At 39.8% G+C, this 22,298-nt stretch overlaps 1 protein-coding gene across 17 annotated transcripts in view; it reads right to left on the bottom strand.

The window, feature by feature from the left end:
• Nucleotides 1–609: 609 nt before the first annotated feature.
• The window catches only part of PHLDB2 (pleckstrin homology like domain family B member 2), a 241,618-nt gene continuing 219,929 nt past the window's right edge, over nt 610–22,298 (bottom strand). For all 17 annotated transcript variants that reach the window (XM_060417562.1, XM_060417575.1, XM_060417585.1 and 14 more), the window contains 6 exons: nt 20,982–21,189; nt 11,175–11,265; nt 9,879–10,025; nt 7,505–7,724; nt 3,251–3,336; nt 610–2,428 (listed from right to left, as the gene is read on the bottom strand). In XM_060417562.1, the coding sequence (XP_060273545.1) occupies nt 2,288–2,428; nt 3,251–3,336; nt 7,505–7,724; nt 9,879–10,025; nt 11,175–11,265; nt 20,982–21,189 (893 nt within the window). In that variant the 3' untranslated portion in view covers nt 610–2,287. The remainder of the gene's footprint in view (nt 2,429–3,250; nt 3,337–7,504; nt 7,725–9,878; nt 10,026–11,174; nt 11,266–20,981; nt 21,190–22,298) is intronic.

Raw genomic sequence — 22,298 nt, 5'->3', positions numbered from 1 at the left:
CATACTGGGAAAGGCACCACACACACACACACACACACACACACACACACAAAACCCAGAGAAACCCACGAACCCATGAATCATTTTCTCCACGCACCTTCATCAATTTAACACATCAGCAAAAACTGTGACTGGAGTCAAGTGAAGATTCTTTTACTGACAGTGATGGGCTTGAAGCAGACAATGTTGTTTCCATTGACCCACTATCAATGTTGCCTTCATTAACATGTGTGAAAGGACATGTTATTGAGGGCAGTTTTTCTCTGAAATCTGCTGCCTGAGTTCAGGGAGACAAATATGGTCCCCACCCAGTAAAGCCTTAGAACTTTAACTTCACACCTGTGTGATTTTTTCCCCATCAGAGAGACAGATAGGTAAATGCACTCTTTCAATCCCCAGTAATGATTGCGTCGATGCAATTAGACATAAAGATGTCAGATTTCTCAGGGGTCATCTCATTTTGTTAGCAACAGGAATGTGACCAGAGACACATCTGATTACTTCAGTTTATAAACTACAAGTCATAATGTTAGCTAGCACACAAACTTTATGTCACTTCTACAGTTGACTTCTGCTGATTAATTCACCCCTTGTCATGTTACCAATGGGTAATTTCCTAATTAAACTGAGTTTATTTTCAAATGTGAAATCTGATCAACATTTTAATCCAAACTCAACATATTTTGACACACATATTTGAACCATTTACTACATCGTGCAAGATAGAAAGTTGATTAGAGTATCTTTACAGTCCTATGAAGAAAGTAAAGTACAGTTCAGAAAAGTTATATCTTTACATTAACCAACAAAAGTTCAGCACTTGTACTTCACTGTCTTAGATCACTACAGGGTTTAGGGGTGATCTCTGTAGAAACAGATTATAAAAATATCTTCTGCAATTGTGATTTTGTCCTTCACTGTTCAAGTAATGTCATGTGTAATCCAGTCGCAAAATCTTATTATTGGCAACATGTATATAAACCACTGCAAATTAAAAAAAAAAAATGTACCCAGTCAGGCCTGACAAATTTTATAGACACTTCTAATCTAATCATTTCATTTTTACTAGTAAGTAACATTATTATTTTCTACTTCTATTCCTTTGTCAATGAGTAGAAAGAGTACATTCATACTTACAAAAACACACAACATGATAAACCAGGATAAATGGCATTTGAAAAACTGTTACAAAAGGACTTGCCTGAAGTCATTTCATTCAATACAAAAGCTAACTGTAAAGAAAAAACATCATAAAATAGTACATTACAGAGAACATGAAGGTGAACTTCATGTGCCTCTGAACAGAACTACAATACTTTGGAAAATAATTGGTCTGTTCTTTGGTGAAAACAGAGCTCGATTTCATAGTTATATCATGTGAGGCTGCAGTTAACACATGTACTCCACAGCAAAGAGAAGCTGGACAATCTAAAGGAAATCAGTTACTGTTGCCTTTATTCTCAGCACTGGAAATGGAGAAATCATCAGCAAAACAGCTGAAGCTAAACATTGTCTTTAAATCGCCCAGTGTGATAGAATGTCCAAGACTCCTTCTTCCTAAAACACACAGCTTTTTGTTCTTCTTTTACAAAGTGTTTGCTATGTATGTACAGTAGCTTATGCTGGTGGTGACTCTTCAAAGTCAACTTCCTGGGCACCTGCTGGCATCAAAGTACCATTTTAAAATGTAGAGTGGCACTAAGTGCAGTCCATCACTTGGAACTACTACTGTTCAGCAGAGGTCATGTCAAGTCTTTGGTTTCGGTGTAGTACTTAAAAATTAGGGCCAAACTCCTTTCCAAACTGCCTTTCCAAGCCCTTATTTGTTTATATTAATATTTATAAAATAACCTTCCACAAAATGCTCCTTTAAAAAAGAGCCAGTTGATTACCAAGAACGTCAATGCCACCAATGATTTGGGTGCTAAAATAATTTCATATTTTCCAAGTACAGACATTTTGTAAACTAGTTTATTTCATCAAAATCAACAATTGATAAAAAGTTTATAAGAAATGTTCCTATAAGTGATGCTATTTACCGAAAGAGTGTTTTCTTTCTCATAGGCAATTCTTTTGCAGTTTATGATCAAGCTTTGAATTATTTATGATCAAGCTCTGAATTAAAACCCCTTCTTTCTCTTTTACAAATGACTTCCTGTTACTATGAAAGCAGTTCTGAGTGTCCGCAGTTAAAGGGACGGGTATGCTGAGTCTGTCCACCTGGCGTTGATATGGCTTCATTCTTGTAAGAGATTATTGCAGTCTGCCCTGAAGCCGTGTCAGCTCACTACAGCAAGAAGTGAGTGTAGCCTTCCGCCCCAGTCACTATAACGTCCATCCAGATCCGCATGGCTTCCGGCGACGGGGCCACCATGTAGTAGATTCTGTCATGTGTCTTGACGCTGAAGGTAAGTAAAGGATTAGGACTCTAGAAAGAAAATCAAGAGAGGAAAAGAATGTTAAGTGAATACATTGCAATTACAACGTTAAATATAACACAGGGATATGTGAGGGCTTCTTCCTCTTTAAAAGTTCCAATTTATAGAATGGAGAAGACAATGGCACCCCACTCCAGTACTCTTGCCTGGAGAATCCCATGGATGGAGGAGCCTGGTGGGGTGCAGTCCATGAGGTCGCTAAGAGTCGGACATGACTGAGCGACTTCACTTTGACTTTTCACTTTCATGCATTGGAGAAAGAAATGGCAACCCACTCCAGTATTATTGCCTGGAGAATCCCAGGGACGGGGGAGCCTGGTTGGCTGCCATCTAAGGGGTCGCACAGAGTCGGACACGACTGAAGCAACTTAGCAACAGCAATGTAGCCATTACTTTTGCTCTAATATAACCTACAGTCTTGCCCTCAACACCTTTCTCAAGATTGACCATCTTTCTGGCTTTTTTGCACAAGAACTCTCACAATGAGCTCATCAGTCATTTTAGCAGATACTTTGTAAAGTTCTAGCAGGGGAACCTCGCTGATAGTGAGTGCTCCAAAAACAACTCAATAAATACTACTCTTTGCCTTACTAAGATGTTTCCTTGACGTTTCCTCATAGGCAAGTACTAACTTGTTCTTTCACCCAACTTTGTTTTTTGGCCATGCACCATATGGGCTCTTGGTTCCCCAACTAGGAGTCAAACCGGCTTGCCCTGCAGTAGAAGCATGGAGTCTTAACCACTGGACCTTTGGGAAAGTCTCACCCCAACTTATGAGTTCAAATTGTGGGAATCTGAAATTCATTGCTTACCTTATTAGCATTCTTGAGGTGATCATAATATACTTCTTCAATGGCTTGAAAGTATATTACTCCTTTTAATTTAGCTTCATGCTTGTCTGCAATGGCAGATGAGTGTTAAAATAAATACTTTATCACCACTGATGAACAGAAAAAATCATAACTTCATTACAACTATCATCATTAAAATATTTATCTAGCATTTAAACCATGACAATATTGTAATTAGTTTCCAATTAAAATAAATGAATTAATTAAAAAATTTATCTAGCATTTAAATTGTCTAAGGTTAATTCAGATAATGTAGGTTAGCCCCATCCCATTCTGAAAAAAGAGAAAAAAAACATAGGTTGGAATTAGCAACCCTACATGAAAGGGACTAAGTGACTTTGCTCAAGGCTTTTCACTAAATTAGCAGTCAAATATAATATAGAATATTGACTGTCAGTTTAGCACACAAAATGTAAACACCGTTAACATCAATAAAAATTATTTTCCTACATTCTCAAGACAGTAGTTGTATACTTTGCCCACATGATGCAAAGAACTGACTCACTAGAAAAGACCCTGATGCTGGGAAAGATTGAAGGCGGGATGAGAAGGGGACGACAGAGGATGAGATGGTTGGATGGCATCACCAACCCAATGGACGTGAGTTTGAGTAAGCTCCAAGAGTTGGTGATGGACAGGGAAGCCTGGAGTGCTATAGTCCATAGGGTCGCAAAGAGTCGGACATGACTGAGGAACTGAACTGGAACTGGAACTCTTGTAAACATTTGTAATAAGTGTGCTTTTTATTTATAATTTAAAATAATATCCTACTTACGTTTCTTCCCTATCAAATTTCTTGTCTACTCTGCTTGGTTTTTTTAATCCTGTTTCCAACAGAGCTTCATGTCAATAATGTAATGTCCTTTCAATGCAACGCTTTTCAAACTGCTTCCAAAGATTTCAACATATTTGCCATAAAAACCAAACCAAATATTAAAGAAAACAAAACCAATAACGAAACCACCAATCAAATAGCATCACTCTGTAATGACTAACAAGAACAATAAGTTCTTGAGATATTTTGTAATTTAATCTCGGCAGGGATGATAACACGTGCAAGTACATAAAAAAAATAAGAAAGGCTCTTATCATATACTGTTGGAGGAAATGCAAATAAGAAAGCCTCTTTTAGAAGTCAATTTGGTAAAACATACACAATGGACAGTGCCAAAATTCTCTTACTCAGCAATTTCGCTTCTAAAACTGCACCCTAAAAGAGCTTCTTATGCATGTGCGTATGTATTTGTGTTCATTAGGACCTGCGTGCTGAGTGCTAAGTTGGTTCAGCTGTGTCCGACCCTGTGTGACGCTATGGACTGTAGCCCACCAGACACCTCTGTCCATGGGATTCTCCAGGCAAGAACACGAGTGGGTTGCTGTGCCCTCTTCCAGGCAATCTTCCCAACCCAGGTATCAAACTGTTATCTCTAATGTCTCCTGCATTGGCAGGCAGGTTCTTTACCACTAGTGCCACCCACAATGCTGCAAAAGACTTGCTGGAGCCTTAATAGGGAACTGATTCAATTCTAGACCAGTCATACAATGGAATCTACACAGCCAGTGAAAAGAGCAAGGTAAATACGCATGTGCTCAAGAGAAAAACCTTGAAATATCATTATGAGAAGAAAGGTAGGAACAGGGTGAATAATTTGGTCCTAAATGGATTAAAGAAGAAACAATACCTATGTACATTGAACCATATATGAAAAGGCATGGAGAAAATCTGAAAGGATATTTCATGCTTAACAGTGTTAGAAAAGGTCAGAACTTCTGTCATGGGACAGAGACTTACTTCAATTATTTAGACTTAGTTGCATTTTGAAGTTTTTACTAAAATGAGAGTCCTTGCCCCCTCCTCCCCCATACCCTTAACAACAGTAAAAAGCAAATTTGAAAAATATCAGCCCTGAGAAGTTCAGCAGAAAATAAACCTATATAATTGCATTTAACTCTGCATTTTTTAAACTTATTTGAGCATAGACCATATTTTTGTGTTTATTTTTGCTCTTCCTAGGGAAACACTTTAATTAATACCATGTTCAGTGGGTTTCCATCCGTTTCTGTGAAAGAAAAGGTGAGTGTGTTTCTCAAACATTTGGTGGAAAAGATCCTGCAATAATTCATTCACTGGAAAACAATAATACTCTGTTTTCTGGAAATGGGTATAAAATAAAATCTGAAGATAAAAGTAAACCTTGTCAGTGTTTCAAAGCAGGCAGAAAACTGGGGGAAGAAAACTTTTGTTTGTAGGGCGAGTCAGAAAAAATGGAAAATACAAGGCTCTTGTAAATTGATGAGATAATTCTAGTATTCCTTCTCAATAGCATTATCCTAGCAATTTACAGACATATTTTCTGTGCCTTAGGTTTGTTTAGAGACTCTTCTAAAGTTGCTCAGTTACTATGTGGGAGGCCAAGCACAGGGGCCTGCTCCACAGGGAGACCTATGAGTTTGGCTTAGGCCCTGCACACATGCCGTGTTCATTTACCAGGCTGACTAGCTTGCTGACATGGGATTTGATCTCGTGGCACCTATGGGATCGAGTCCAGCATGAACTACATCTGCAGGACAAGCCTGCTGGCTGATGCATTCCTGTGCTTGGTGGCATCTGGGAAAGAGTCGGGGTGGGGAGGGCGGGAGCAGGAAAGCTGATGATGGCTGCAAACAGAGCCAAATGGGCAGCGTTTCGTTCGACAAACTAGGTCTCACCAGTCAGCTATACAATCTGTAAATATTAGAAAGCTGAATTAAATATAACTTTTGTCTGTTTTAGGTATTAGCGTTCTGAGTAATCGTTCATATACCAAAAGATTTTGGTATTTAAAAAAAAATTGAAAACTGGTCACTAAGAAGTTTAAATTTGAAAAACACATTTATATGGGCCAGAAACAAGCAATGAACCTCTCACCTGTCAGACTAAAGAAAGAATGAAATAAGGCTCCTAAAAAAAGGAGCAGAGATGAGCAAAGCTGTTTTATTTGAATTATTTTAAAATTCTGGCTAAGGTTGTCAGTGGAGACTAGCACATAGCAAAATTTCTTTATGCATTTTGCAGACACTGAATTGGCATTTCTTATCACATAGACATCTCTTCTATTGTATTAACTGAAGATCTTGTCTTTGGATTCTTATAAAACCCAAAGTCAGAAAGCCCAAAAGAGGTAACCAGTGAGAGTTAGGCCATTTGCTCTCCACTGTAGAAACTGGAGCCCCACCCAAAGAGCCCCCGCTTAAAGGCATGTACCCTGCCCACCCTTCACTCTGGTGCCCCCTGCTTAAAGGCATGTACCCTGCCACCCTTCACTCTGGGATTCTGGGTCTCCATAGACAGAGGCTCCTTTCTTCCCCAAGCTTCTTGGTTTCTGACACCTTTCTTTATAAACATACCTGACCACACCCTACAGATTAAATGACTGGACTATTTTTTTAAATTTATTACTTGCTACACTTTGTAACAATTCCCAACAATGCTCATAAATGCTGGAACTATCACCCCAAGGCAGGGTGTCTTCATAACCTCTAGTCTGACACTACTCTTATTCAGCAGCTGAAAAGAGAGCACAGCTATACTTGTGCAGCTAATGGACATATTTCATATGAAATCCATGTGTAAATAAGGGGCTTCTTAATAGCTTCTTAATAAGTACACTGGTTACACAAATATTCCTGTACTCATAGAGGATTCAGTAGGGTACGAGTCTCATAATCTATCATTTAAAGAATCCAAAAATATTCCAGTATTTACTGGAAATTTTCCCAGTAAATACTTAACTTATTCAATAGTTCACCAAGGAGCTTTTCACTGCTGAAATTACCATGAACTAGAGCTGAATGGCTGTCAGCTAAGCTATCTAATTGTGTGTGACTTAAATAGGGCATATGACCATAAATAAATAAATAGAAACCTTTTCTGATCTCATGGTTTAAAAGATAGTATTTTGGTCTAAAAAGTAAATTCCATTTAATATTTATTTGGGTTTGAGTTTATTTCAGAACCAGAACAAAACTGACTCACACTTTTTTAAAATGTAATTTTTATTATTTCTAGAGGAAATTCATAAATATTGGACCATATGATCTGAATACATCTATCAAGCTAATATTGCCATTAATCTATTACTTTTCATTTTACTTATTTATTCTGAATTTTATTGCTTTTGTTCTTTAACAGAAAATTCCTGATTTGAATATCACTTGGATTTTTTTATGACCTACCTGCATAGTAAGAGAAGGTGCGCTTGTTCCGATCAAAAACAAACCAACGTTTTTTCCAGGTTTTAATTTTTCCACCCATTTTGATGAGGAATCCTCTGCAGGTCTTCTCTGTGATTGACACATGATAACACGTATCGATATTGTGGCCAGCAGTCTCTACGTGGCTCCGCAAATCAAAGTCTTCCTTCCGCACAGGCAGATAGCGGGTCAGAGGTCGAGCCTGGAAATGCACAAGCCCATCTAATCTATAGCTCTTTGTTTGGTTTTAGGTCACAGATGTTTATGAACTGAAAAGCCTAAGTGTTCAAACGTCCATGCAATTATGAGAACTTAAACACTGTCATTTGGAATCGAAAAAGTGGATGGCATTTAAAGAAAAATGTGATGGTATGGGGAGGGGGGGATGCGAATAAATTCAGGCCAACAGATTCTATTCCTTGAAAAGGCCAGATGAAAAAATGGAAACATGTCATTTACCTTAGTTTTAAAAGAGGTATTCAGCACTTAAAACTGGGAAGGGATTTCCCTGGCGGTCCAGTGGTTAAGACTCCATACTTCCAGCACAGGGGGCATGGCTTTGATGCCAGGTCGGGGAACTAAGATCCCATATGCCGCTTGGCACGGCAGATAACAAGACAAAAACATAAGGAAATAGGGCATGAAGTTCTCTCGGCTGCTTCTTTCAGAGGAGGGCTCCTCCACTGTAATGTTCCCAGGAGTTCTCCCTGCCACAACCTCAACAACAGTTCTCCTTATATAACCTCAGGCATGATGTAACTGACTGAACGTCATTTAGTAAGTACAGCCCCCACCAGATGCCCCAAGCATATATGTATGTACATGCTGATTTTCGTGTACTCTCTGATAGAAACTGAAGGCAGAGGTGTTCTGAAAGGCAAAGTTAAAATAAGATAAGAATGTGGAATGAAAGCTGTACCCAATGAGTAGTCCGGGACCAGGCAGAGAAGTCTGTCATTGATGTCTTTAAGTTTACTACAGCTGGACACGACTGAGCAACTTCCCTTTCACTTCTCACTTTCATGCACTGGAGAAGGAAATGGCAACCCACTCCGGTGTTCTAGCCTGGAGAAGCCCAGGGACGGGGGAGCCTGGTGGGCTGCCGTCTATGGGGTCGCACAGAGTCAGACACGACTGAAGTGACTTAGCAGTAGCAATAGCAATAGCTGGAGCAGAGGTTCATCTAGACTAGGTCGCGCATGTCACCAGCTGGAGCAGAGGTTCATCTAGACTAGGTCGAGCATGTCACCACGAGTAACATTTCTAAACCGGTCTCATATTTTATGCCGTTAGACTACCCCACCCTTTGTCCTGGGGGAACATAACCTAATCATATACTTGGAAACAAAACTAATCTTTGAGATTAAAATAGAATTGTGCCTTTGGTTTGGCTTCAGATACCAAATAGTCATGGATGACCTTTCCAGCAAACCGAAATGTGCCAGAGGTTTGGCATAAGGAGATAAAACGAACACGCTTTCCTTGGATTTTCCCTTTATTTTGCCTTTGATTCTGTGGTACTCTGACTCTAGACAGGTGCCACAGATTAAGGCAAGTCTCTCACTGCTGAACTTCAAACTGCCAGCAACTGGAAGGAATAAGGGAAGGAACTGGTACCTTTTATCTTTAAATCTAGTAAGCCTTGGTAAAGCTGACTTGACCTTTAAATTACATGGTACTTAAAATTTTACTTTAGTTTCTCCGGAAACATACATTATGTAAGCAGTTCTAGTGACAAGACCAAACTCCACGATGACTGAGACAGGAAGTTAAACAAAGTGGGTGGTTCTCCTGAGTTTAGCAATCCTGTGCCCATGTGTGTGGACTGGCAGCACTGTGATAACACAGTGTGGTTAGGAAAACAATTCAAAATATTAATTATTGATTAAATTCCACCATTAAAATTAATTTAAAATGAATTCCACCATAAATATTAATTCCACCAGCAAGGAACTGGGCTCGTTATTCTGTACTGGAGTGTCTGCTTCCAAAAGATGACAGAATCTCTTTTTCTCAACTCAGTTTGGGTGTTGTATTTGTTTCTAGAAACGAATCTAGCTGAACTTTCAAAGTCGCTCAAAAAAAAAATTCTTTTTAAATATACTCCAAAAAATGGGTTCCCATGAAAATGTTCCACGCTTAACTAAAGAAAAATGTTATTTTGTTAGTTGTCCCCAATGAATTCTGAAATAAACACACTTTTTTTTGGCCTAATAACATCTTTCTCTTGGCCATTAGAAGCCAAAAGCTAATGGGCAGCACAGCCACAGGCATCCTCAGACACAGCACGACCGTCTTCTAAAAAATGACCACCAGGGGGCAGCCTACTCCAGCCCATCCAGATTGACCGACCCACCTGGGCCCTTTGTTTCTCCCTTATCTTCACTTCCTTTTCAATTAACTTCTGCCTCTGGCTAGTTTCTTCCTGCAGCCGTTTTTCCAGGAGTTCTCGACGTCGTTTTTCTTCTTCCAGAGCGCGTTTCTTGGCTTCCATTTCTCGTTCCTAGGTATCATTATGCAGAAGAAAATTTCAAACATACTGGTTATACTCGAATAATTCCAATGCATATATATCTAAATCTCACTGGGCAATTCCTAATTTTATAGCTGAGGTTCTTACAGTGTATAACCAAGAGTAAAACATCCATAATCATTGCTCACAGAGCTTTCAAATCATTCTGTGCAGAAATGCAGCCACTACATAAAGTTAACAATGGAATATTAAGTGAAACCCAGCTTGTGACTCTTCAGTCCTTTCATACTAATGACCCCAACTCTCCATTTTTAATACAAAAAGGTTAATTGTGACCCAACACTAGTCACAGCTTTTAGCCTTTCTTTGATGGCTGTGGGTCCTTCCAATTCCTGTTGTTGCTCTGCGGCTTCCTGGCTGCAGGTCGCAGAGGAAGCAGCAGGGAAGTCAGAGGAGGAAAGGAGGTGCCCTTTCAGGCAGGATGTAAAGGAATCTGGGGGATTCCTAAGGAAGTGCACATTCTGGCTTGAAATATAGTCATAATAACGTGGGAGTTTTAATATTATAATAGTGTCCTTACCATGAACTGGCAAGGCAGGGAGAACGTGTAAAGACCTGCCATTCTTCCTTTCCCCCAGCAGGCAAACAAACGGGCCATTGAGGGGAAAATGTAATACAAAGAATTCATTATGCCCATGCTGTATACACTTTACATTTTAAAAAATGGTAGTGCAGTAAAGAGTGGTAGAGAACATTTCTCCAACACTCTCACGTTTTAGAAAAGAAAATGCAGCCAGTGGGATTTCCCTGTTGGTCCACTGGTTAGTATTCTGTGCTTTCACTTTGAGGGCCTGGGCTCAGTTCTGGTCAGGGAACTAAGACCCCAAGAGCCATTTCGGTGTGCAGGCAGTCGTGCTGGACTCTTTGCGATCCCATGGACTGTAGTCTACCAGGTTCTTCTGTTCATGGAATTTTTCAGGCAAGAACACTGAAGTGGGTTGCCATTTCCTTTTCCCAAAAGCCATTTGGTGTGGCCAAAAAATAAAAAAGAATAAAAAGAAAATAAGGCCAAGAAAGGTAGAGTGACTATTCCAAGGTCCCACTGCTTATTGAGGCCTGAAGACAGGGCATCTTGAACCACCACATCACTGGCCTCTGGCATAAAGATATTAGGCCTACCCTGGATTCAAGCAGCCTTGTCTTCTCTGCATGAGCCTGCTTCAACAGTCTCTCCATTTCTTCTATTCGGGCAATATTTGAAGTGCTGGCACTAAAGAAAACACAAAAGCCTTTTAAGAATACTGCTTCTCACTGATGTCTCATCAGATACACACACACACACACACACACACACACACACACACGCACACGCACACACACACACACACCCCCAAGATCCAATATGAAATGATGTTGCTTACAAGAATCACTGGTCTGACAAGGCAAGTCACTTCAACTCTAACAGCTCTAGGTGAAAGTAACTTACCTCAGTTTAGAAGACGAAATACCAGCAAGGGAAATAACACCACACAAAGTGCTCTATTCATGCATAAGGCGAAACCAAATCCTACAAAGTGTGTTCCCAATATGTTTCCTCCAAAGTTTAGACATTCTGGCCTGTGGGAGGCCTTCTCATTAGTTTAATTATTCAGAGATGTCAGACTATTCAACAAAACTATCACCAGATTCTATGTAGATGACCCCTAAGTTTGGCAGTCATTTGATTTGGTTTGGGATCATGTGTCACCAGCTACTCTCTTGCTATATCTTCATGCTTCTGGACATTTTATTTCTTACATGGTGATTTAAGACGGTCAGTTAAAAAATGACTTCTCTTACAGGTGCAACAGAAGAGTGGTGGCCAGTTGTGTGAATAAAGCCCATACTACCATACCAACGAGGAAACTGCATTCAAGGTTTCAGAGCTTTAAAAGCAATGTCTCTTGAGAAAGACGTCACACAAGGGAAGGAAAAAACCAAAAGAGAAAGAGAAGAACTTGGGAATGTTTACCATTAAACAAAATATTTTACTTTTTACTTTTTCACATTTTGACTATTCTGGGAAAAAAAGGCGGTGGCCTAAGTCAAAACTTACTCACTCTGATGTTCTGGTCATGAAGAACCAGTGTTCTTATGCATGAATACTTGCACAGTCACTTAAATATGTTTTCTTTAAAAATAGTTTTTTAAAATTTATTTATTTGGCTGCACTGGGTCTTAGTTGTGGCATGTGGGATCTAGTTCCCTGACCAGGGATTGAACCCTGGCCCCCTGCATTGGGAGCACAGTCTTAGCCACTGCACTACCAGGGAAGTCCCAAATATGTTTTCTTTTCTAGACTCTCTTGGGTACAGAGAGGTTTTTGTGCCTGTATCCTCCACAGCATACAGCCTGGCACACAGTAGGGGTTCATGTTTGAAACACACATTCATGTAAAATTAATTCACATAAAAATGAATAAGATAATTGTTAGCATAATCTTCTTAAAACATATTGTTGATCAACTCCAACCCTGGATGTTTCAACACAGTGCTAAGAGTTCTTTTGAAGAGAAATGACCACAGTAATTAAGGATATACAGTTTATCTTAAAATCAGCACTGGGCGCACATGTTTATTGCAGCTTTATTCACAAATGCCAACACTTGGAAGCAACCAAGATATCCTTTAGTAAGTAAATGAATAAATGAACTGTAGTACATCCAGACTATGTATGGAGTAGTATTTAGCACTAAAAAGAAATGAGCCATCAAGTCATGAAAAGACATGGAGGAACTATACATGCATATTACTAAGTGAAAGAAGCCAATCTGAAGGGCTAAATATTTTATTACTCCAACTATATGACATTCTGGAAAAGAAAAAGAGCGATGGAGACAGTAAAAAGATTAGTAGTTATCAGCAATTTGAAGTGGGGAGGGTAGGCAGGGAGACAAGGATGAACAGACAGGGCACAGAAGATTTTTAGGGCAATGAAAATACTGTTTGATACAATAATGATGGATACAGGATATATATTTGTCCAAATCCAAGAGTGAATCTATATAATTTGTAATTACAGACTTTGGGTAATAGTACTGTGTCAATGTAGGTTTGTTACTTGTAACACACGCACCACTCTGGTGGGGGGTGTTGATAAAGGGGTAGGGGATGCATATGTGGCGGGAGTCAGTATATGGGAAATCTATGTACCTTCCTTTCAATTTTGCTGTGACTCTGAAACTGCTTTAAAAAATTAAAGTTAAAAAAAATAAAATCAGTACTGCCAGCCCCATTACAAAATGTATCCATCAAGGAGAGGGACAGCTTTAGTAATGGTGGATCCTCAGAAGCTTAACAATTAGGCTGACTTGGCAGAGTGAATGTGGGCCAATTTTTAGCCAGGTGTTTTCTCATGAGAAAGACAGGAACAAGGCATATTTCCCCTCATACTTCTGTGGGCTGATGGAGGGAGGTACAAAGGGATAAGTTCCATTCTCTTCAACCAGCAAGAATGCCAACAGTGCAGCCTAACAGAATTTTCTGAAAACATCTCATAGAAAATGCATATTAACATTTACTACATCACATCTTCATAACTGTTAGGCACCTAAAGTCTCGCTTTTAAAAAATCACATTTTAAAAGTTACTTAAAACTCTTTTTTTTTTTTTTTTTTTTAATTTTGGCTGCGCTGGGTCTTTGCTGCTGCACACGGGCTAACATGCCTGCGGCATGTGAAGCCTTAGTTCCGCAAGCAGGGATTGAACCTGCGTCCCCTGCACTGGAAGGTGGATTCTTAACCTCTGGGCCACTAAGGAAGTCCCTACTTTGGTTATTTTGTTAAAAATAATAAATTTTTATCCATGGACACCTACTTGTTCTCTATAGCTACATTTTTGCTATTGTTGATTTTAAGATTCCACTGATATGTAAAGCACTTTTATTTAGCAAAACTTTAAATGCTGCTCTATGATACTGCTAGTCTCTCTGATACTTTGGGGGGAGGGGGCAGAACTGTACCTGCAGTGAGAAGCAAATGCAATCGCAGCAGGAATTTAGGGTGAAGTCTAGACTTGTCAGTATCAGGGCATGGAACAAATGAAATGTAATTTGGCTAGCACTTTGCATGCCAAAGGAGAGCCTGAAGTCGCTGAAAATACACTTTTAATGTATTACCTGGAGCACAAGACACTCATCATTGGTTTCTCCAGCCCATCCAAATTACAAGAGGAGTCATTGCTTCAACTTCTGACCTTCTTCAGAAGGCAGGCACATTTCTGATCTCGTATAGGATTATTGTATGATACCAAATAATATGAAATCACTTGGCCATTTATGGAGAAAAGATGACTAGTTTTGCCTGCTTTCTCTACTTGGCCATGTTCTATTTTATCAACTGAAGATTATTTGTCTCATGTGACCAACTCTGGTAAAAACCCACAGTCATAAAGAAAAATGAAACTTTTCAAGGGTTCAGTTCAGTTCAGTTCAGTCGCTCAGTCGTGTCCGACTCTTTGCGACCCCATGAATCGCAGCACACCAGCCCTCCGTGTCTGTCATCAACTCCCGGAGTTCACCCAGACTCAAGGAATCTAAATAGCAGATTTAGTTTTCAGTGCTGAATAATACCTTTCAGCAAAATCTGAATTTGCTTTCTAGAATATTCACTTTAGAGGCAAAGGCAAAAACAGAAAAAGGAAGAAGAAAAGGAAATAAGAACATCATCATACAACAAATAAATAAAACAAAACAGAAAACAAACAAAATTTTCCATACAGACAGAAAACTTTTCCAAGACTGTCTTCAGTGCCCCAATGCTGCTACTAAATGAAGAGCCAGTGTCCCAGAATATTTATTTTCAATTCATCTTCTCAATTCTTTTTTCAGGTCAAGAAAACTATTACTCCTGATAAAATGTCTAATCTTTCTCTGTCCAGTAGACTACCTGGTCCCTTTGCAAGCTGTCTGCCCTCCTCTGAAATGCTCTGGTTTTCTGTATCTCGTCTGAGAGAAATCCCTAGAATAAAACGCAAATGCTATGTTGACTACCTTGGGTAGAAAGCAGAATAAACCAAAGGGATAAGAAGTATCTGAAAGTCTGTTTGAAGTATCTCTTAGAACCAAGCTCAGCCTTGGATGCTCTCAACCTTATATCCAGTCGTTTCCTCATTCCACACACACACTTGTGGTGGTGAACAGCTATCATGACATCAATTTCCTCAACATTCTCTCAAAGCATGACCACAAGGTCAGGGCTTGTTAGCAATAGTAACAATAAAGTAGAATTGTAGGTAGTATTCAGAACACTACCTTCTATGAGCTCATTCAATAATTTTAGCAGAATACAGACTTTATGCAGAACTGACATTCAGCTGCTGTTTTTTAAGACAAAAGACCTGTTTTCTTAGCTTTATGTTTGTGTACAGCGTAATGATACTGAAAAAGTAAAAACACTGTCTGACTCCAAGAATATTCTGCTGGACACAAAGATGATGTCTCGACAAAAAGTGTAAGGCAAAGGTACCCGCAACTCAAGAGTAATTCTGTAATCCTACCAATGGCTTTTGTGACACAATAAACCACAAGACTAAGTTTATGTTGCTAGAATTCCAGCATGGAGCTCCCTCTTTAAAACATGTATAATTTCAGGGTATTTCAATATATCATTTTTAAAAGATCTAAAAAAGAGAAGTTTTTTAGTTCTTTATTTTTCTTTCTGTGTATGTGGTAGTCACTCAGTTGAGTCCGACTCTTTGCAACCCTATGGACTGCAGCCCGACAGGCTCCTCTGTCCATGGATTTCCCAGGCAAGAATAGTGGAATGGGTTGCCATTTCCTTTTCCAGGGGATCTTCCCGACCCAGGGATTGAACCTGGGTCTCCTGCATTGCAGGTGGATGCTTTACCATCTGAGCCACCAGGGAAGACCTCTTTCTACCTATCTTCGAAAAATTCCCATTAGGATGTGCTCTCATACTACAATGCATGCCAAATATCAGTTCCTTATTATCCATTTTCCTGATATTTATCACATTTATTTTCCTTCATAAAATGGGTACAAGTTCATCTTAGGGTAGCATGAATATTTTTAGGTAGATGGCACACAAGAGAAATGCTTGTTTCCTCTCTCCCTCTTCCTCTTACGTACACTAGACCTTTGCAGGCATCTTCTACTTTGGCTTCAATTTTTGACATTCAGAGAATCTGACAGCACACTTAACTACTACTTTCTAACTGTGGTGTTGGAGAAGACTCTTAGAGTCCCTTGGACTGCAAGGAGATCAAACCAGTCCATCCTAAAGGAAATCAATCCTGAATATTCATTGGAAGGACTGATGCTGAAGCTGAAGCTCCAATACTTTGGCCACCTGACACAAAGAGCCGACTCACTGGAAAAGACCCTGATGCTGGGAAAGATTGAAGGCCGGAGGGGAAGGGGACGACAGAGGACGAGATGGTTGGATGGCATCACCGACTCAATAGACATGAATTTCAGTAAGCTCCGGGAGATGGTGAAAGACAAGGAACCCTGGTGTGCTGCAGTCCATGGGGTCGCAAAGAGTTGGACATGACTGAGTGACTGAACAACAAATCAGTAATTTCTGACCACGGTGATTGGTAATCTATGACGCTAGCAGCACTGGGTCAGTTCTCTGTGAAGTAACTGTGATACAAAGTAATATGCAAAAAAGTTAATACATAATGTATAATAAAATCATTAATTTATATGTTAAAAAAAAAAAGGAAAAGAAAAATACTTGGTGCTGGGCTGATAAACCGGGGGGCAGGGGGAGGCACTATGGAAAATGATGGTGGTCACAGGGAACTACCTGCCAGAAATAATGTTGTCTTATTATGGCACATTCAGTGGAGTCATCTCCATTTAAAGAAAATGTAGCTGGGTGAACAAAAAAAGGTAGATTAAGATTTTGGTGGCTACTGTCCTGAAGTCTCTGGATCTAAACTTCTTGCTATTCACTGTTCAGTTGCTAAGTCATGTCCAACTCTTTGTGACCCCATGAACTGCAGCATACCGGGCTTTTCTGTCCTTCATTATCTCCCTGAGCTTGCTCAAACTGATGTCCATTGAGTCAGTGATGCCATCCAACCATCTCATCCTCTGTCACACCCTTCTCTTCTTGCCCTTGATCTTTCCCAGCATCGGGGTCTTTTCCAGTGAGTCAGTTCTTTGCATCAGGTGGCCAAAGGACTGGAGTTTCACGTTCAACATCAGTCCTTCCTTAAATATTCAGGGTTGATTTCCTTTAGGATTGACTGGTTTGATCTCCTTGCTGTCCAAGGGACTCTCAAGAGTCTTCTTTAGCACCACAGTTTGAAAGCATCAATTCTCTGGAGATTAGCCTTCTTTATGGTCCAACTCTCACATCCATACGTGACTACTGGAAAAACCATAGCTTTGACTATACGGACCTTTATCAGCAAAGTGATGACTCTGCTCTTTAATAGACTGTCTAGCTTTCTCATAGCTATTCTTACAAGCAGCAAGCATCTTGGTAAATCTAATTGAAATGGCTCCCTTTTAGGTAACTTTCTGTACTCACTGCTGCGCTGCCATTTACCACCTTCAAATATGAGAGATGGGGTTTGAGGAGAGAATCATTTGAAGGTATGTATACTTATTTTTAGTTTTTGGAGGGGGATAAAGGGGTAGAGAGCAGAAAAAGCCACCAATATAGGAAAACATATAGAGTGTAATTATTTATTAAAGAGGGCTCAAAAATAGAAAGGATAAAAAAGGCCATGCTATCAGTGGTTCACCCAGGGGAATACTGTTATAAAATATTCACAATTATTTGGGTAGGTAGTCTGATGTTTTCAAAATAACAACTTTCAAAAGTGCATAGTGCCTCAGAAACCCGGAAAGCCCCTCTGAGATGCTATACTAGGAAAAGAAATGATTGCCCCGTCACCTTTTATTCCTCCCACCACTGATAGACAATAGTTGCCAAGCTGCTGACTTCCTTGTCCTGTTATTCAAAAGCAACACACTTGATTGGTCAATTTACTGGCGTTTATGAATAATTACTCAACATTCTAGGCTTTCTGTCCTGGGAACATCAGCTCCCGGCACCGCCGCATGGCTCTCGGACCCCCTCGTGGGAGCAGCCAGTGCCTTACGAGAACACCCAGAGCAAGAGACGGATGGTTTTGTGCCTAGTCATTCCACACACTCAAGTGTCTTTCATTTTTTAAAAAGTGAGATACTGCATTTTCCAATATTAAAAGCAGTGAAATACTAACCCTTCTGATATTAAATAATAAGGGCAGCAAAACATTATCTTTAGTCTTTACATATTCCTCTCTTTAAATTTAAATTAAATTTCTCATGTGATAAGGAGAAATACCTATAATTCTTATGGTTGCTTTAGTGTTTTTCCCTAAGAATTCCTTTCCTTCTCTGGAAGGATGTATTCAGCATTTCACCTATTATAATGCTAGAATTAAAATACACTGCATTCTATATACCACAAAATATAGCATTTATCCTTTTTTTAAAAAAATATATTTATTTATTTATTTATTTGGCTACACCAAATTCTGGTGTAGCCAAATAAATAAATAAATATATAGTTCCCTGATCAGGGATAGAACCCCAGGCCTCCTGCACTGGGCATGCAGAGTCTTAGCCACTGGACCACCAGGGAAGTCCCTTTTCTTCTTTTCCTCTGCTCCTCAAATTTCCTGGCTATAATATTTTGTTAGATTTGGATCTTTCAAAATTCTTTCCATTTGTGAGACACTAACCCAAAGCTTTGGGTTACATTACTTTGCCAACAAAGGTCCGTCTAGTCAAGGCTATGGTTTCCCCAGTAGTCATGTATGGATGTGAGAGTTGGACTGTGAAGAAGGCTGAGCCCCGAAGAATTGATGCTTTTGAACTGTGGTGTTGGAGAAGACTCTTGAGAGTCCCTTGGACTGCAAGGAGATCCAACCAGTCCATTCTGAAGGAGATCAGCCCTGGGATTTCTTTGGAAGGAATGATGCTAAAGCTGAAACTCCAGTACTTTGGCCACCTCATGCGAAGAGTTGACTCATTGGAAAAGACTCTGATGCTGGGAGGGATTGGGGGCAGGAGGAGAAGGGGACAACGGAGGATGAGATGGCTGGATGGCATCACTGACTCCATGGACATGAGTCTGAGTGAACTCCAGGAGATGGTGATGGACAGGGAGGCCTGGCGTGCTGCGATTCATGGGGGTCGCAAAGAGTCGGACACGACTGAGCGACTGAACTGAACTGAACCCAAAGCTAAGCATACCTTGCCTATATTGCTTTCTCTCTGTCTCTGTCACTCCTTTTTGGGGGGGAAGGGGAGAAGCAAATGATTCAAAACTTTGTAAAGAAATTCTATATACATGATGATAATTTACCACCAAAATATTTTAAAATCCATCATCCTCTTGCACTCAAGGAACAATACACCATTTATCAGATTAGCAAATCAAAACCTAGAGAGATCTGTGATTTGCTTCAAGTAGCACAGTTAGCTGTCAGGTAAGGCCCAGACAGCTCCTGTCCTTAGCCTGTGACTTCACTGCAACAGAGGAAAATTTGTTTGATGGTCATCATTCAATTAGTTATTTTCACTTGAGACAGTTTGCTCAATGGAAATTATTAAACACTGGATGTTCCTTGGGTTGAAATCATAATGGTTCTCAGCCAATTGAAACAGAACAAAAAAAGAAAAAAATCAAAATTGAAAATATGTCTACTATTTCCCGAGGTATTTATTCAGCCAACACTAACTGAATGCCTACTATGTGCCAAGATTTCTGCTGAATGTGGAAACCAAAAGATAATTAGCATCCTCCTTGACATTTAGGAATGTGCCAGGTAATTATTGTAGAAAAGATTTTATACTGCAATGTGATCAGTGATACAAGAGAAATCAACTTCCATGGAAACATGAAAGAAAAACACTCTCAAAGGAGAAATTTTCATGAGTTTCCAACTTAAGTTTGAGCTTAAATGGTGAGGAGACTTTCTCCAGGCTAAGGTGGGAGGGGGTAGGGAAAGGTGAAGACACTTTGCAATGCTAGACACTCTGAACGCTCAGTTATGCACAGGTTGAGGGAATACACGACTCAAAGGAAGAACTGACTCTAGACAGTGGTGTGCTGGTAAATCAGCTCTCTGGGGGAAAACAAAACCCTGATAATGCAACAAATTGTCAGTTTATGTGGTGGAAATACTCCCACTGCGGCCAATTTCATACTACCAACATGACATCACTGATCACAGAGTTAGGAGGTGTGCACCCAGCTCTTGCAACTGGTTTGAGTCAACTTCAGCTCACTGTTAACTGCAGAGTACTCTGGAAGGATTTGTGGAGTGAATAAGCATATAAATAAAAGAAACAACAGATGAGATGATTCCAGGGCTAGAACCGATATGGTCAAAGGCACAGAAATCTGAGAATTCATCGCCCTCTCAATGAATAAGAAGCTCTGGGAGGTGTAGCAGGACAGCATGAATGCAGAGCTGGGCTGGATCTAGAATGCCAGGCTCTGAGGTCTGACTTTACTTAACAGGTAGCAAGGCATCATCACAAGCTCTTGAAGGAGCACTATAACTAGATTTATAGTTTAGATGCACCTTTGGCCATAATCCCATAAGAACACTTTAGCTTGCCTCGAAGTATGAACACAAATATGAATGGCTAAATCTTTACAAGCAATCCTAATGACGTTTGGAGGCAACCAACAGAGGTAAACCCATTCTGAAGCACAGTATATGTGTGAAGTCAAGTCTAAAGAAATAAAGGAGAAAATGGATTAGATGGTGTGTGACTGGCTCAAGTCACTCTGCATACAAAGAAAGTACTTTCAAAGACCACCAGCACACTCAACCCTCTTCTGTATTGTAGCTCTTTTCGTTTCAGAAATTTGGGCTTGTACATATACATTGCCTCAGATTGATGGTTTTATTTTTTGAAACAAGCAGGTGCTTTTCCAAACCAGAAACCTTCCTCAGGAGAACATCTTACCTAGAGATATTGTCAGGTGAGCAGGCAGAGATGCTGGTCTCCATGCTGTCAGAGCTGTCTAGGCTCAGAGTATCAAAGGCCTGGTCCTTGTAGCTGTGATCTGGGTAGTGGAAACTGTTCAAGTAGACATTCGACTCAGACGCTGTGCGGTTGTAAAATTCAGACGACTTCTGCCTTTGTCCTTCACTCATCTGTTGGTGATTATATCCTAAGGAGAGAGCCATAAATATGTTTGTATGCCTCATTTTTTCAGTCTTAGATCTTCTAAGACTCTCAAACCAGCAGCCCAAAACATCTGCCTATGAAACTGGGGCCTTGGTCTAATTTGTTTTGAAGCCAAGAAGATCAAAGAAACGGCATCATGCTCAGGGCAAGCATGAGTTTCAAAGAAGTGGACTTGTGAGTGATTTTTTTTTTTTTTTTTTTATTGTCAGCAGTTCACTTGACACTTTCCTATGCCATTTCTACATCTCAGCACAACGGAGAATAATACATCAGCACACACAGAAACCCACACACAAAACCAAAACAGAAACATAATTCAAACCCCAAATCCTCTAACAATAGCTGAGTTTAAGCAAAGCACGATGACTTCTTATGACAAGTGACATGAGGCTCTTAGGTCGGTCACTTCTTCAGTTGTATTCCAGTTTCAAAGGTACTTGATCTGGTCATAAAACAGCAAGTAGATAATCTAGGTGTAGGATCTGAGAAACTTGTATCTTACTCATATCACTAACATTTTTACTTTGGTGAATGTTCCAACTGCACATTTTTCTCATTCTTTTTTTTTTTTTCTTTCTCAAATCCCCCTGTCTGCCACTTACTCATTTAAAACACTCAGAATCAACAATCCTTCCAATAGTTGTGATCAGCCTAATTAGGATATTTTTAGGTCTCTTCCTTCTTCTGCCTTAACCACCAGCCTTCAGCTAGTTGGTGATAAGCGTATGGAAAAGTAGGGATCATATCCACAGGAGCAAAAGTGCCTCTATCAAGAGGGGCTTTCCTTACCCTGGTACCTGGTTAGTTGGCACACCAGGCCACAGGCTTTACTTTGTGTTATTCTATGGCTTTCTTCTGGTAGCTGATTTTGGGTATCACAAATAAAATTATCTTTATTTTAATTCTCTGTTTACCATGTACTCAAGAATCAGGAGTCATAGTGATAAACGAAGCCCTCAATTCATTAAAATATGTTCTTTAGCCAGTACAATAGCTCACAATCACTTTCTCCCAGATCAAATGTACTGCCACGCCTGTTAAGACTATATATTTGGACCATCTGGATTTTCCCTGTTTTCTTGTACCCTACCT

This window comes from Ovis aries, chromosome 1, assembly GCF_016772045.2.
Source record: "Ovis aries strain OAR_USU_Benz2616 breed Rambouillet chromosome 1, ARS-UI_Ramb_v3.0, whole genome shotgun sequence".
NCBI classification, from domain to species: domain Eukaryota; kingdom Metazoa; phylum Chordata; class Mammalia; order Artiodactyla; family Bovidae; genus Ovis; species Ovis aries.
This window is presented reverse-complemented; position numbering and strand designations above follow the sequence as displayed.